At 44.8% G+C, this 16,485-nt stretch overlaps 1 protein-coding gene across 1 annotated transcript; it reads left to right on the top strand.

Moving 5' to 3' along the window:
• Positions 1-797: 797 nt before the first annotated feature.
• LOC102685525 (intercellular adhesion molecule 2-like) lies at positions 798-14,322 on the top strand. The gene is made up of 5 exons (XM_015349203.2): positions 798-957; positions 5,517-5,786; positions 6,942-7,265; positions 9,356-9,607; positions 11,657-14,322. Exons 1-5 carry the CDS (start codon positions 894-896, stop codon positions 11,764-11,766), a joined length of 1,020 nt encoding a protein of 339 aa, XP_015204689.2. The 5' UTR covers positions 798-893; the 3' UTR covers positions 11,767-14,322.
• Positions 14,323-16,485: the final 2,163 nt, after the last annotated feature.

Raw genomic sequence — 16,485 nt, forward strand, 5'->3', positions numbered from 1 at the left:
GTATTTATTTTTAATATAATGTTTATTTGTACAGCTTGGTGGGTTTTTTTTGTAAGTCTCGCTGTGTGCAAAACATTGCTGCTTGGATGCAAAATAATTTCTGAGCAATCGGTCAACAGGGCAGCAGTACAGCACGATCGCTTGCAGGAAAGGGGCGCGGTTTGACTGGAAGGGACAGAGAGAAGGAGATCTGCGGAGGAGCTCCTCACACGTCTGTAGAGCAGACGTGAGAGGCAGATAACTGCCACCTACGTGGAGGCAGATAACTTCAGCAGGCTGGTCTAAAATCGGGCGAATAAAAAAACATAGATGCCTCCTTTGCATGCTGTAAAGGCGACCTCAAACGCTGGAGCCGCTACCGTGCTGGGCTCACTACGGCAGGTGCTCTCGCCTGCGCCCTGACCGCTCGGCTAGGTTTGCCTCCTTTCCTGCTCCGCCGTATAAACCCGCACCCGCACGTACATGCGTTTTATAAAGATCCGTTTCATTCGTTTGGACACTTTCTCATCCGCTCTATGTCATTTGCCCTCCTGTGCTCTAGATCCCTACGGTTCCCCGACACCTAACGAAGGCTCAACAGGCAGGAACGTCACGTTTTATATTTTAGGTTTTATCCTAAAAATGTATCCTAAATCTTTACCTGTTCGTCTGCGGTCAGTGTGCGCGCAAGTTAATCACGAATCTCTGGTATCGCAACTTGATGACTTGCTGTCTCCATCCAGCCCGGCTGGTTGGTGCGCTCTCTGCCGGAAACAACACAGATCTTCAGAAGGCGTTAACAAATGCGGGGAGTGGCCGACTCGCTCCATATAGTGTAGGCCTATGTATTATCCACTTCGTTTCCAGCATTTACTTTCGTTGGACTTGTAGAATCACTCTCCAATAGAGGAACGATGCAAGCGATTAGAAGGGGATATTGGACTCTGCTGACTTTTGCTTTAAGTGCTGTTTTCGCAGGTAGGAGCTTATGTGAATTAACCACGTATTTGTTTTTCTGTTGCAGTACTTGTGCGTATTTGATCAGTTTCCCCAGTACAGAAGAAGGCGGCGTATATTCGGAGACTCTCACACAGATTGCGTGTCCGTATCTGTTGTGTTTTAGTACTCTGTTTCGTTTAATTTGACCGGAAGGACGTGCATACGGCGAGTGAACTGTCGCTGCGTGAGGTGAAGATCCAGGTGTTCCGCGCAGCCTGTGTGGCTGTAGACCCCCGGTTTGTCACAGCTCGCTTTCTTGCAGGCTGGCGCTGTAGACTAACAAGATCGATAGGGTAAACCAGAATAACGTCGCCTTTACAATCCTGATATTTTGTGAATTTCACATTGGGGGGGAAACATGGCTCGGATTCGGGCGAAAATGAAAAAAAAAAACACTAAGGCGGTTCAGAAATCAGCGTCCCGCAAAAAAGCAGGACGGAACGCGGAAAAAAATCACAAGGGGAGTAAAAGTCTTTTGATATTCTAGAATAAAGAGTGCAGTGGGAATCTTTTCCCTACAGATTGTTTTTGTTTGGTCGCTCTCTGTGCTTCTACCCGGCGAGAAGCTGCATGTTTTTTTGGACTATTTTAAGCGAGCCAGTGGCACCAGTGCAGTCAAGCTTACGTATCGCGCCGTCAGGATTTCCATTACTTTGCATTCCCGTCCACAGGTCGAGTCAGGGAGGCGGGTCCTTGCTGGGAAATCTGGATTTTGCTTTCCATCTAAAATTCCTTGCTCAAACTTTGTTTTTTGGAATGCAGCAATAAATCGTATGCAGCGCGAAATTATTTGGTTCGCTCCCTTGCAGAAAAATCTGATCTCCTCACAGGCATGTAGTTCTCTGACACACACGCACAAAATAAACACGTTGTTAGCGCGGAATTGAGTGAAAGGAACGCAGTCATTAATTGTGCGCCGGTAGATAATGGGTTATTTTAATATTGGCTTCATTCATTTCTGCTGCGCTCTTGAGAGAAATGAGCGCGAGTTCCCTTATTCCGTGTGTCCACTATCGGGGACCCACTCGCTGTCACCCCACTTGAAGACGATAAACGATGAAAGGGGTTAGCGCCTTGGCTGTCCCAGCAAGAGCTCTTCAATTGTAAAAGACGGACCTGAAAACCAGCTGTAGAAATGTGCGTTTCTGACAGATGGGGAGCTAGATTCTTTTTAACGAGCTGTTTTCGCTCCCACTTATAGGAATTCTATGGAAGACCGTTTTCGCCAGGGAGTAAAATATAAACGTGCTATGGTATCTCAGAATTGCGACTTCAAAATAGCCCATATTTCATTGTCTGTCCTTTTGTTATTGTAACGGATTCGGGTTCTAGGGGTTGTGCCCTCGCCGCTCCCACCCTACTTCGTGCCTCACTGCATGGGCTCGTACCCGGGTCTTGCCAGCTGAGCTCGTTTTACGATGTCACTTTATCTCCTAATTACGAGATAACGAATTATTTTGAGATAGCAATGATTACTTGATCATTAAGTAATCATTAAGTAAACTTGATCAAGCGCTTTGAGAAGCCACCTTTAAAGGCGCTATATAAAATAAAGTTTATTATTATTATTATTATTATTATTATTATTATTATTATTATTATTATTATTACTTCAGTGTATGTACAATAAGTCATTGTGCACGGAACGCATCTAGAAGCGCCCCACACTTGGCCGGCACTTTCGGTTTCATGATCTTGTCATTGACCTGCGCTGCAGAATTTGTACGGATTTAGTTTTGACTGGGGTTTAGTCATAATGAAATCTGGCCATTTTTAGCAAATATGAACAATCATCATAGGCATGAGGACCGCTTTTTGGGGAATTTAGAGATCAAAGCAATGATGGTTCCGTTATGAACAGTTTATACGTGCAATCAGTCCCACTGCGTACAACTTTTAAGTCCGCAGGTAGCGATATTATAGGTGTTATATGACACGTGTGCTAGATAGATAGATAATACTTTATTAATCCCGTAGGGAAATTGATGAAATTTTACTTTATATGTAATTGATGAAACATACTTTATGCTATCGCGTGATCGCATAAAGTACACGGGATTACTATCTCATAAATGTGAGAATTTTCTCGTAATTACGAGATAACTTTGTCGTAATTACGAGATCAGAGCGAGGATTTCTTTTTTCCTTGGTGCGGAAGCGCACTGCTGCCAGAATGGTAACTCCGAGCACTCCTAACCCTAACCCTAACCGAGCATTTGACGGCGATATCTGTTGAGGGACTGTGTCCAGCATTTTACCAGTATTTTGAATCGGTGTTGCTTCCATCCACCTTTCCATTTTCTAAGGGGCTCCTTCCGAATCAGGGTTGCGGGGGAGCTGGAGCCTATCCAGGCAGGCAGACACACACATTCGCACCCGGACCAGTGTTCCCAGAAGACAAATAACCTGTCAGCATGTCTTTGGACGGTGGCAGGAAACTCAAATGCAAATGTAGGGAGAACATACAAACTACACACAGCCAGCACCCCAGGGGCTGACCCTAGGGCCCCGCGCTGTGGTTTATTATTTTTCGGGAGCGCAGTAGCACACCCCGTTTGCTCATCAGGGCGGGGCACGGGGAAGTTCACGCTGCTGTACAGGAAGAGAAAGCTGCAGTGTGGCGTTTGGCTGAAGCCCAAGCGCAGATGTCCGGGAGCTTCTTCAGCCATGGAGGGAGAGTAATAGGGCAGGCAGGCAGGCGGGCATCGGGGCACAAGGGGCTGCAGCAGAAAGACTGCCAGAAATTGTAGCGAAAAGGGGTGGAGCTATGAAAAGGGAAAGTGGCGAAAATGAAGGAAGCTCCAAGGAGAGAATTGATTGGGGAGCTGAAACCTGGAGAGCGCTGGCAGTAAAAGAAAAAAATAAAATGCCGGGGTTTCCCCTGGCAACCGCCGGACGCGCGTCGGTCCCGGCCCGAGCGGGACGCGTCGCTTCCAGCTCTGCAGCCCGGGAAGACAAGTCGGTCTGATCAGACAAACCACCAGAACAGCGCTGAGGACTGGAAGAGGAGCTGCCTGGCAGGCTCCACGCTAAGACTGAACGATGCAGTGAGGTTTCCTGGCAACGGAGCCTATAAAACCACGTCTGCGAGTCATTACAATATCCATGAGAGGGCCTGGACATTCGGAAGAAGTGAATCATTTGCAGTTGCCAGCGTCATGATTACGGGCACAGCTGCAGCTCTGCTCCTGGCTAGGGAGAGAGCCTTCTGTGAGGTGATCCTCACGGGGGTGTTGGCACTGCCTGGAGGAGCACTGAGCCCCCCTGACAGCACTGCGGGAAGGCCGACAGAGCCCTGCCCCCCTCAGTCTGGGGCTGGGGTGTCGGAGCTCAGTCATGGGCTGACCCTCTTTGGGGAACTGTTGGCAAACAACCTGTTACCCACAACCCACAAGGTCAGCTTGCTCCCTGGGTGAACTCAGCCCCTTTGGGGCGTCCCGTGACCCACAATATCCCAAAGGCAACCAGAGCTTCAGCTCCACAGGCCTCATTATGCTTATCTTGGGCCAGAGTTCGAGTGTTTGTCAGCACTAGAAACTAGTCTCCAGCTCAGACAGTTTGTAATTGATCACGTGAGAGCTAGATTAAACATGTTTCTAGCATTTTTGATCTTTCATCATTGAGAGGAGATGTTCTCATGGCTTGAGGAACAGATGATCATGTATCGACTGTTGAAGTATTAATTTATACTCGTTATTGTTTGAGGCATGCTCCTCTTTAATGCTTTTGTGTATGCATTCAATAATATGAACATTATTTGTTTCAGAGCAAAAAGGAATGTGTTGAAGTTTCCAAAAAAGTGAAATTGTGTGTGTAAATACTTATTTTGTTGGTTAAAAACAGAACAAGAGAGAACTATTGGATACATTGCATTGATTAATAACATTTTAATAATCTGATTAATGGATTTTCCCTGCGACGGACTGGCCTCTCATCCAGGGTATATCCTGCCTTGCGCCCGATATACTACGGCTGCCCTGTGACCCTGAATTGGATAAAGCATTTAGGAAATAGATGGAAAATTAGTTTGTTACAAATTTAATTAGCGTCCATCTGTTTATTGTGGTAGATTCTAAGACAGAAGACAGGCAGTGAAATGGAGGGGTGAGGGACAGACTGAATGAACTGGATCAGTTGGTCCCTGACCAGTTCTCTCCCAGTCTGCACAGCCCTGTGAGTGAAGTCCTTTCAGAGCGCTGGACCAAAGACCAGTGAGGCAGACGTCTGTCTCATGGGCAGCCATCAAGTATTAGCACCTCAGGGAAAGAGGTTTGGGAGAGAGAACAGAGGTTTACGGCGTCCTGCACCAAACCAAAAAGCTTGTACAGCATTAACCTTCTGAACTCCTGTGTGACACTTCTGTAGTTACACATAACAACAAATACATTTTTCCCCAGTGAAATTTTGATATTACAGTTAGAAAACTACCATTATTATTAAGACAGCTTTTATATTCTGTACTTGAAAAGGTGATGTTAGTCACGTGATTGGAAAATAATTTAAATTCCAATTGTTTCCTTTCCTTCTCCTTACTCCAGGAGCTGTCCCAGAGTGTCCTGTTGAGATCAGCCCTCAGAGAGCTGTGGTGAAATATGGGGACCCAGTGACAGCGAACTGCACTACAACACAGACACCCAGAGGAATGGGCTGGGAGGCTACAGTTGGGTCTACAGGCATGAAAGCAGATGTCCAGTCTGTCACCTGGAATGTCAGCAGTCTGACTGATTGGACTGCAGAGCCTAAGTGCTACGGAAACTTCAATACTGACCCCAAGCAGTGCAGGAAGAATCTCAACATCAGTTTGTACAGTGAGTGACTTTTTATTTCTTTTGTTCATGGTTGTTGTTTTTCACAAGTACTAACGCCACCATGCATGTGCTTGATTTTTCATGGTTTCCTTTGTCAGTTCAGATCTTAGTATTTTATATTTTGCTTTCTCTGTTATATTTTTATGATAACCATTTAATTTGATATAGCATTTTCATCTCAAAGGATATAAAGATGTTTGAGGGGATCCACTTCACTCACCTCAATATGAGGTCACTGGTGCAAAAAGGCTGCTGTGTGTCTCCCAGGTGGGGCTGCACCTCAGAGGTGGATGAAGTGTGTCCCTTCCTGTATGTGAAGTGCTTTTGGATCATCTGGGATAAAAGTCTCTCTTATAAACACAAGTTAAATTTAACTAAACCTTTACCACTTGAGATAATCAGTTGAGATTAAAATTCTCATTTACATTTACAACTTGCAATTTTATCAATTTGCACAGGAAGATCTTGAAATTGGGTAAATTGTTTCATGAAAATATTTTGCAGTACAATGTATTCACAGATTAAGCAGAGGCAACATACTGTAGGTAGGATAATTACAATATCAGCTTATTCTATATGGTTGCAGGTTTATTTTTGACAACTTTTTGTCCAGATTATTTTGGCAGAATTGATGTGTGTAGTGTACAGTGTTTAAATTAACAAAAAAAAGTCAAAACACATGTGATGAGTTCTTTTTACCATGAGGGTCTAGTGAAGACTTTGACATTTACTTACCCATTACAGGGAAGCAGGCAGTTTGAAAATGACAGAAGTGAGGAGCATCAGGTATAAACCACAGTAAAACAGTTACTGTTTGTAAGGGTTTGATGTTTTCTTGGAAGATGAAGTTGTTATGAGGTCATTATTAAACCAGAGATCCCCCAGATCTACAGCAGGCAAAAGGGTCCAGATCCTGCCGGGAGAATTGGTCACTGTGGGTCTCTGCATAGGACAGCTGTAGGCGTGTGTCCTCAGATGCTCTGAGAATGAGTGAGGTCTACATCAACAAGTGTTGCCCTGGAAGTGTTAGGACAACCACATGGTGCCTAATGGGACTGCTCTGGTGTAGGCTCTCAGATGGAAATATAGCACAAAGCTTGGTAGGGAAAGTAAATAAAGGAAAAATAAATATATCCCATGTTTTTATTTTTGCAGAGTACCCGGACAGTGTCTCTCTCAGCCCAGTGGATCAGATGGTGGAGGGGAGACAGTACCAGCTGCAGTGTGAGGTCCAGAACATCGCTCCTGTTCAGTACCTCACTTTGAACTGGTACAGAGGACAGACACTGATTCACAGTCAGGACTTTTTTACCAACACTACTAGAACACCTGTGAATGTGTCTGCGACCCTCCTGATCACCCCTGACAGAGTTGACAATGGACAGCCGTTCACCTGTGAGGCAGAGCTCAACCTGGGACCAGAAGGACCACAGCCCCCTCCTGCAAAGCAGTCTGATCCTCTTCGCATCGCTGTGCTGTGTGAGTATACATTAACTTGTCATTTCATTATTCATTAAAACACCTCACAGGTTCATTGGTCAGGAAAGAGTCCTGAGTATCTGGCTTAATTTTTTTAAATAAATGTATTTTCCTTCCTACCATTTTGAAATGGCCAGATGTTTTCAGGTCTCATTATTCTAAATCCTGCACACGCACACAGGGAGAATGAGGAAGTGTAGGCAGGCTCCTCTGACCCGCCCTCTGTGGCACAGGCTGTGAACCCCAGTGTGTGTGGTATGGGGGGTGACTGGAGGAGACCATGGTCAGGACTGTCACATGTAAACGAGGGAGGTCATGGTGTCGCTGTTTCGCTGTGCGGCGAGAGCCTTGATTGGTTAACCTCACTCAACATTAAGCAGCTCTTAAGCCACCCATGCCTGCCATTGGGAAATCCCAGAGCCCGTTGTCCAGTGAAATGACCTGGGCGCTGAGCCAGATCTGGCCCTGGCATGATTTAGACCATGTTGGAGCCTTCTGTTTCCACGCCTAGTTTGTAAGGGCTCCATCCTGTATTGCTCTCCACACTCCAGACTGTGGCTGTCCTATCTATTACTTTCCCTGTGGACTCTGGAAAGTCTTGGCATTCACGGGACACTGCCCCTGATTTCTTGTTCTAAAGAGCTTTTCTTTCCTGTTTCACCATTGGCAGCCATTGAAAGGATTAAAGCGATCGGTAATTCCCTGATCATAATTAAATGTGCCCCTTAAACAATCAATCTAATTCCATTCGTAAAAATTTTTTTTGTGTAAAATGGGGGTAAGTAAGACATATAAAACATGTAAAATACCTGACTCTGTTTTTCATCGTAAAAGGATCTCAAAGTGCTTTTGCATTCGGGAGGGGACAACCCAAAATTGTTGACAATTTATTCGTAAGGAAGCCGTTTTACTGCAGAGCAAGATTTGCACCTTGTTTGCTGAAAGCGACTGAAAAGGCTCAAATGGGTCAATTTTGAAAGAGAGAATGTCTGCAATTTTTTCCCTCCGCTTTAACATGCAGCTACATTTCTACAATGGCCTGGAATTTTATTTGGAGCAAGAAAATGCAGAACTAGTGGTTATCCTAAAGAGACTCCGTCTCTTGTTTGTTGACTGAATTTCACATCAAGCTGACTCAAGTCTAGCCTGTCCCCTGTTTCAAACACAGAGGCACTTGCTGATCTCTCCATTCCTCCCCCAGCAGCAGCAATGAGCTGCCGTGCGTCACCCACGGGGCTCTGGGGTTCTCGGATTCTGCCTGCTGGTTGTGAGCGGAAGATGTTCAGTATGTTGTAAAAACACAGGACCGAACTCTGAGGTAGCTAATCATAAAAGCCCTGCGATGCAGCGGTGAGGTTAAAGGAGGTGTGATACTGGTGGGGCGAGCTGTAACAATATAGATGTACAATTTTACACCTTCCTCCCTCTGACACATTACCACCACACAGCTCTTCTCAGGGCGAACTCACCACTGATCAACAAGACTCTGTCACGTACGCTCTGCGGACTCCATACCATAGCCTGCAATGTGCACCAGCAGTTTCTTCATTGGAGATCTGCGGCTTTGCCCATTCCCTTAAACAAAGACCAGTGACACCAGACAAGACGGTACACAAGCTCCTCATGGGGGCGACTCTGTGACCTTACAGCAGAGGTAACTGTACCACTTGGAGACGCTGACGAGAGAGCCCATTGCCCCGCCCAGTAGCAGTGGGTCAAAGCACTGTTCCCCAGCCTGGGCTGCACACAGCACTGGCTTTGTGTTTAACGGACTGTGTGCTGCTGGTGTCCTTCTGCTTTCCTCCATGTGTCTGGTTTGACTACGGGTGTGACCCTGACCTGGGATTCTGAAATCTGTTGTTCTGTGTCGGCGTGTGCCGAAGTCCTTTCCACACGTCCACATGTCTTGGAATTGCTTTAAAACAAACGGCACTTAAAAAAAAATAGAGGTACAGGCCAGCCTTCCCCAGACTCTCTCTTCCTTCCTGTTGGCTGCTCCTTCATAAGTGTGTTGACTTTGTCAAGATGCCTTTTACATTCTGTCTGGTGCTGCGCAGTAGATGCTTATTGTTATTTAACTTCTCTTTTAGATAAGCCACGTTTTCTCATCTCAGGGAATGAGAGGGTTAAAATTGAGAAAGGCAAGGACCTTCTCCTAAGCTGCAAAACCAGCGCTAATCCTCTTCCTACATTCAAGTGGAAGACTCCCGCCGGTGTCGATGACAACAGAAAGGAGGGTGACCAGTTGTTTCAGGCACCAGCTGTTCCTGGAGACTACGAGTGCATTGTGGAAAACCAGATAGGGAGCATTTCTAAGATATTCTCAGTGGAGAAAATTCCAGGTAAGTTTTTTTTTTTTCCTCTGCTTTAAGCTGCATGATCTGAGTTGTTTCAGCCTACCTCCGAGAGCTAACAAGCCGAAGTTAGCCAAGTTCTGTAGACTCACTCATGCACTCACTCGCAGTTCTTGTCCCATAACACTGGAGTGTTATATATCTTTATCTTTAGTAAAGTTGAAGAAGAGTGTAGTCCTGAGAATCAGAGCCAGAAAAGATCTTGTGTATTGAACTGCAGATAAAATTAAGATGTAGGCTGTGGAAAACAAGCTATGATTCAAATTGGAGTGAAGATCACATGGAGCAACTTGGGTGTGGCCTCACACTCCAAATTGCCGGTTCAGTACGGCCGTAGTCTTCTCTGTAACTTGAGCAGGGCTGCTAAGAGCCTGAACATCCAGGGCAAAAACCACTTTTGTCACTGAGCCACAGGCTTGTAAATATTTATGGTTCTGGCTCTCGCAGAATCTTAGGAAGCAGATGCTCTGACTATGCAAAGTATGTCTTACTGAATTGGGATAAAAGGGGGAAACAGCTGTATCTCATTCATAGGGATGGTAACAAACCAGGTAGTCAAAAAGAGAGCTCCTCTTCCTGTTCTTGTGTTCCCTTGTGAACGATTCTGGGCTCAGGAAGGAAGTGAAAGCTGCACGCACTGACAGGCTGATTTCGGTGTGATGGATCAGCTCTGGGTGGCGTTTGGCAAGTTCCAAATTCTCTGAACACCCTCCACAGTTCATCTGAATAGAAACAGGATGCCAGTTCCCAGAGCACTGCAGTTTTTCCAGAGTGCGAGTCTGTAGTGCTTCAAGCATGGAAGTAGCATCCTTTGTAGAGGCTTGACATTAAGTCAGATGTTCACTACTTGTTTTCTCTTGAAGAATTTTCTCACCGAACTGTCTTTCGTAACACAGGAATGTGTGTGCACGAATGCAGGGATAGAGTTGCACTGATTTTACCAGTCTTGAACAGCTGGTGCTAATCCTGTCCAGTTAGTTGCTTTCTGCTGCTCGGATAACTGAGAGCTTTGTGTGCTGTGAAATGGCAAGTGACACCAGGGAACTCGAGCACTGCAGGCTGAAAGCCAAGCACTGATGCAGTATTGACACTGCTGTTCCTGGGGGTTCAAATCCAGAACGTTTTAGGGCTCTTTTCATCACACTAAGAGAGAAAAAATATTACTTAATGCTGCTTTTAACAGCAGTTCAGAAGCAGGTCAAATTTCTATTTCTGCTCGCCTACGCACCAGTATCTTACCCACTGAGCACCCACCCTCTGTTTGGCAAGTAATACCAAACCAACTTTTATACAATTCAGACTACATTTCATCAATACGTCACTGGGTAATACCAAACCAACTTTTATACAATTCAGACTACATTTCATCAATACGTCACTGGGAGACTAGGATGAGTCCATCACTCGGACATTGCAGTTTCAGTCTAAATCACGCCTCTGACTGACTGACCAGATTTAGTGGGGTGGAGAACTCACTCTGGGCGTAGGCGCGACTCATCCAAGCATCTCTGCAGCTTGCTTGTTGCTCAGCAGCGCCCTCTTGTGACTTGCCAGGGGTCAGCAAGAGCTGCACTGCGGACGCATCCGGTGCTGCCCCTGGAGTGGGCAGCAAGTCCACCATGCACCTAGTTCCTTCCAGTCAGTGCAGAAATGCTGAGCAGTTGGCCATTGCAAAGCTGTAGGCTCCAAGGACATTGGATGAAATGAATTAAGTTGGGGACTTAAAAACTAATTAATTAAATTACAATAGGGAATCAGAGCTGTACCTAAGCTTTTGCATTTCGGGACAAACTCCCTATTTATATTAATTTATTAGGACTACAGTTATCGAACTCCAAGATCTCTTGGGTTTAATAATCACAGGACTGACTGCCTTTTGTGGTGGGGAAGGCATGCCTTTGCCGGCCATAATGCGTCCTGCCAAGCTAAGCTGAGTTGTATAAAAATACCGTAACAACAAAAAAGAAGGCTCTGCAAATGGACTACAACAGCCTGCCCTGCCCACATCATTAATAATCGACTTTATTCCTTTGACAGATAAGACGGTCTTCTGGAGTATCATTGGAGCTGGAATTGTGGTGATTGTTGGGCTGATTGTGGGATATGCATTCAAAAGATACAGAGGCAATAAGAACTCTGTTATCTGAGCAGCAGTGTCCAGGAAGATTGGAACGCCCTGTGCTACAGTGGAAAAGGACCTGGTCTGAAACCTGCAGATTGGATAATCCCGGATGTATTTCTTACTTTCTCTCCTCTCAGCCGCCATGGCTTTTAACACAGAAGTAGATGGGTTGCTGTTACCAATGGTCTGACCACACTGATCCTTATGAGTCCCAAGATGGCACATTGTAGAGGTGACCATTACATCATCAATTTTAGGAAGACTGGGAACAGTTCAGTTGGGTTGATTTAAACAGGTTATTGGCTGAATTAATCCCAAGATCTGGAACAAAGATCTGACTATCTTTCAGTTCTTGTTTGGGCGGCAGAGCTCTCTTAATTGAATGAAATTCTCTCCTAACGCTAAAGCAAGTGTTCTCCATCTTTAGAAACAGGGGTCCTGGTATACGGGTCTTATTTTCACCCCTGCACCTTTCTCCTCTCTCGGCAGGGATGGCTTCTTTTCACTTCCCCTTGTGCCCATCGTAATGAATGTGTGTACACCTATGAAATCTCCAGGGGTCTAACTTGGCATTACAAAGGCAGCTAAACTGACCAGTACAGTATATTATAAAAAGACAAAAGTAGAGTGAGGCTTCGGGAATCTGGAGGTTAAATACAGGTTAAGCATGCCTTTTTTTGTTTGCACTCAAAATACTGAAACGGAACACTGACCCTTGAGTTATGCAAGAGGTTTCCTTTAAAATTACATAATCCTACTGAAAGCTGACAGTTTTGCGAAGGGGCATGTCTGGATTCTAGCAGGCCCAGGCAGCACTTACCATCGTGAAGTGTTAGCTGTACAGCACATCCAGCTGCTTCCAGCTGCATTGACCACCTTCGGACTCTTGACACGTGTGAAAAATTGGGCTGTTCAAACATTTGCTTTTAGGGGTGAGGAGTGGCGATACTATAGTGGGGCAGTAGTTAGCATTGCTGCCTTGCAGCACTGGAACCCTGGGATCAATTCCTATGGTGCTATTTGTGTGGAGTTTGCATGTTCTTCCCACATTCACATTGGTCTCCTCCAGGAGTTCCAATTTCCTCTCACGGCGTGAATATGGGTAGGTTAATGGAATTCTGGGACAACTGGCCCTGGTGTGAGTTTATGTGTGTGTGTGTGCCCTGGCTTGGTCTGGTGTCCTGGCCAGGGTCTATCCTGCCTTCTATCCGTTGCTTGCTGGGATTGACTCCAGCTCTCCAGCAACTCTACACTGGATAAAACAATTAGAAAATTGATGTAAGGAAGGTGATGGTACTTTGTGTGCTTGTAAAACACCACCACAAATCTTCCAACGAAAAGGAACAAACATAAATGTAATGATGGTTCATTTTCAGAAGTAAAGTCAGAAGGCCCTCATGGGTGACAAATGTCACTTTGCATTTTAAATATTGTTTTCCCTGTGACATTTAAAACAAAATCTGATCTCGGAGTTAAAATGCCTCGCTACTTACACAATCCCTGTGGTTAAAGCCAAAGATAAGGGTTGACATACTGTAACACCAGCCTTTTTTATTCTGATACTTTCTTGTTTTCCTTTAGTTTGTTAAAATTATATTTTTTACCTTTTTTTAAAGAAATATATTTTTGGAAAATTGTTCAAAATCGGATGGTTGGCAGCAAGCTGTCTTTTCTGTGTTAGACTGTGGAGTAAAAACTGGGTTAAGAGGAAGACTACACTAATTCAAGATTAAAAAATCAATCATTTTAATTCAGTGAGGCTACAGCATGATGAGCGGACTCCTTCTCTGTGGCACATAGGACATCAGATGTCATTCTGATACTGTTAAACATGAACTTGAAGTTTTGAATGCACTGTAATGAGTTTTAAAAAAACCATGTTCAGCTGTTGCCTTTGATTTTTTGCAGATTTTTTTTATATTTTGAGCAATCGGTGTAATCCTTAAATTGTTTGAATGCATTGCTACAAAAGTCATTTTTAACACACAAGGGCATGGCTTTCATTTTTATTTATTTAACTGTGTGCATTTGTTTTTGATCTGATCTCATGATCTGCTGCCCAGGGGAAGCAGACTCGTCTTTACCCTGTAAAATATAATCGATGCTTATGTTTCCCCCCCCCACTCATTGAATGGTTGTTTCCTATAGCAAAACTGTCCCCACTGGGCTGACAGGTTAAGAAACTCAAGTGCTCAACGCATTCCGGCATCCAGTCAGTCATTTTCCAGGCTGTGTGCAACCTCTACCGTTTCTAAAACGGACTGGCTTGGGAAGACTGGAAAAAAACCCCACAGGAGTGAAAGGAGACCAGGTGGAAACTAGCCAGCTCATGGATGCAGATCCAGATGTTGGCCGGAGGTTCGCCAGGAATTGGCTGAGCTGAGGTGTCGGAGTGGAGTGCAGGAGGAAAGCGCCCAGCTCCTGGAGCACCTGAGTTATCTTTCTCCCTGCGGTTGCTTTAATGTCCAAGATTGCTGCAGCATGAATGTTGACTTTGGAGGACGGAGTGCATAGAGAGAGCTGACGGAGCACTGTCAGGGCGTGATCCACAAATAAAGACCAAAACTGAAAACCCCAAAAATGTGGTTGACTCATTACAACAAAAGTTTAACCTGATTTTTTTTTTTGCTAGGGGAAAAAAAACACATCAGCTTACTCTTGGCAGGCGTTCCCCAAAAAAGCTCACTGTGCATGAATGAGGAAGTGTGGCACTGGAAATGTCAATCCCTGACAGCATAATTCATCATAAAACTCACAGGTGCTACCAGGGAGATACGCTGCACAAGTTTCCACAACTCCCCCTGACGTCATGCGCCACACCTACCCTAAAACCCCACTACAGATCAATCCTGGAAGGCTTCCGAGAACAGCCCCCACACCGGAAAACACACAGGCAAGAAAATGTGTGGTGTACTCCAGGATGAAGTTTTTTTTTTGTAGTTTTCACAGAAAGGGTGTAGCCTCAAATATTTAGTATAGGTTTCAAGTTGCACTGTACACAGATTTAGCTGTGAACAAACTGGCATGTTTAGATCCTATCTGAGCACAAAAGCAATGTAGATATTTTCAACATTAATCTGATGATAAAAAAAAAAGTACAGTCGAGCAGAAGCTTCAGGTTATTTGTATGCTTAATGCTTCTCAAAGTTAGGATTTTTACAGGATGCCTTTGTTTTTGCAACACGGGGGATTCAGAATATCTGCCCCCTTTAACCTATGGGAATGCAGTCTCACGTGAAGCTTGCTCCCTGAATGTGCTCGGGCAGGCCAGCCTACCAGGGATAAATGGGGGGATAGTTAAATTTGAGTTGTACTTAACTATGTACTGGAGTAAAAAAAGGACTTCTACCTAATTCTCATTTCAGTAAAGTAACAGTGCCCATCTGAGATAAGACCGTGGTTGACAGAAGAGGATATGATCAGTCTTTTCTTTTGTAACTTCCAGACTGATTTCGGCAAAGAGCGGCAGGGAGTTGCCCTCTGCCCATGATGAGTAAAGACATGGGCTAGGCCCATCCATCACATCCTGCCAACAATATCTAAATGACATTAAGACAGATTTCAACAGATGGCATAAATTCATTGCAGACGGAGCATTACATACTAAAACCATGTGACCAATCTTAGTGCCAGGTTCTACAGTTGAGCCTTAAAGGAGCAGTAGATGTACATCTTTACACTTCCACTGATATAATCCCGATACATTTTTATAAAAAACAAGCGTCATGAAGCTATTTGCTTGAAAAGACCTGTACAGCCTGTTCTGGGGAGAGGATGCGTGTGTAGCTAAAAAGCTATAGGGATCTTGTCTACATTGCTCAAGTAGCATTACAATAAAATGGAGGGTCTTCAGCTGGCAGAAAACAAAAGTGCTTTTTAAGTGCAATTTTGGATGTTGGAGGTCAAATTATTCTGCATTTCCAAGGAAAACAGAGCACTGTTTGTTCAAGGTTTTGAGAGCTGAATCGTCTGATTAATACACCAAGCACTCAGTGTCACTTGGCAAACGTCCAAGGAGATGGAAGAACTTGCAGAGTCGCTTCAACACCAATCTGTCTGTAGAGGGAGAAGCAGCTGGGTGGCGGACTGGAAAAGGAAAATCATTTTCAGTGGCAGCAGATCTGAACCACAGGTGTGAATTACGACAGCTGTACGTACAAAAGGGGAAGTGGATTAGCTGACCTTCTGTAGTCTTCTCAAAAATTGATTTAAAACGCATATTTCAGGCCGACTTAGACAAAAGGCACTTGCACTGCCTTGGTCTCGCAATAGGTTTATGCCATGCTGAAAAGAGAAGAGAGAAAACATACTGTTTTAGCTGTGAAGCCTTTTTTAGGTGTGAGCAACACCTGAAGAAGGCTTCACAGCTGAAACGTTACGTTTGCTCTCTTCAGCATGGAATAAACCTATTAACTTGTTCATTTGCAGACTATGCATGCTGACGCAGCTACCCACCTGAACTACTTCTGCCTGGGTCTTGCCGTTAGTCTGTTAGCATGGCCATTGGCATAGAAGACAACTGTTATCAAGCACTGGAGATAAGCTTTTTTTTTTTTACAGTTTTAGAGTTGCAAATAATCCTGTTTTACATGTCCACCCAATCTGGGAACCGACAATTGTGTCTTTGTGCATCGGCTCACAGCAACACCCTGCCATAGGCACATGGGGAAAAAAGGGAGGTGCAGACTGGTCCTGTCCAACTCTGCAAGTACCTAGCATCTCCACTGGTGATTAGAAAAGACAG

The sequence above is a fragment of the Lepisosteus oculatus genome, chromosome 11 (assembly GCF_040954835.1).
Source record: "Lepisosteus oculatus isolate fLepOcu1 chromosome 11, fLepOcu1.hap2, whole genome shotgun sequence".
Lineage (NCBI taxonomy): Eukaryota > Metazoa > Chordata > Actinopteri > Semionotiformes > Lepisosteidae > Lepisosteus > Lepisosteus oculatus.

Bases quoted from the DNA above. Each gene is read 5' to 3' on its own strand.
- LOC102685525 (XM_015349203.2), top strand. From the start codon at position 894: ATGCAAGCGATTAGAAGGGGATATTGGACTCTGCTGACTTTTGCTTTA. The intron at 5,787-6,941 runs GTGAGTGACTTT...TTATTTTTGCAG, and splicing joins TCTCAACATCAGTTTGTACA to AGTACCCGGACAGTGTCTCT. The intron at 9,608-11,656 runs GTAAGTTTTTTT...TTCCTTTGACAG, and splicing joins CTCAGTGGAGAAAATTCCAG to ATAAGACGGTCTTCTGGAGT.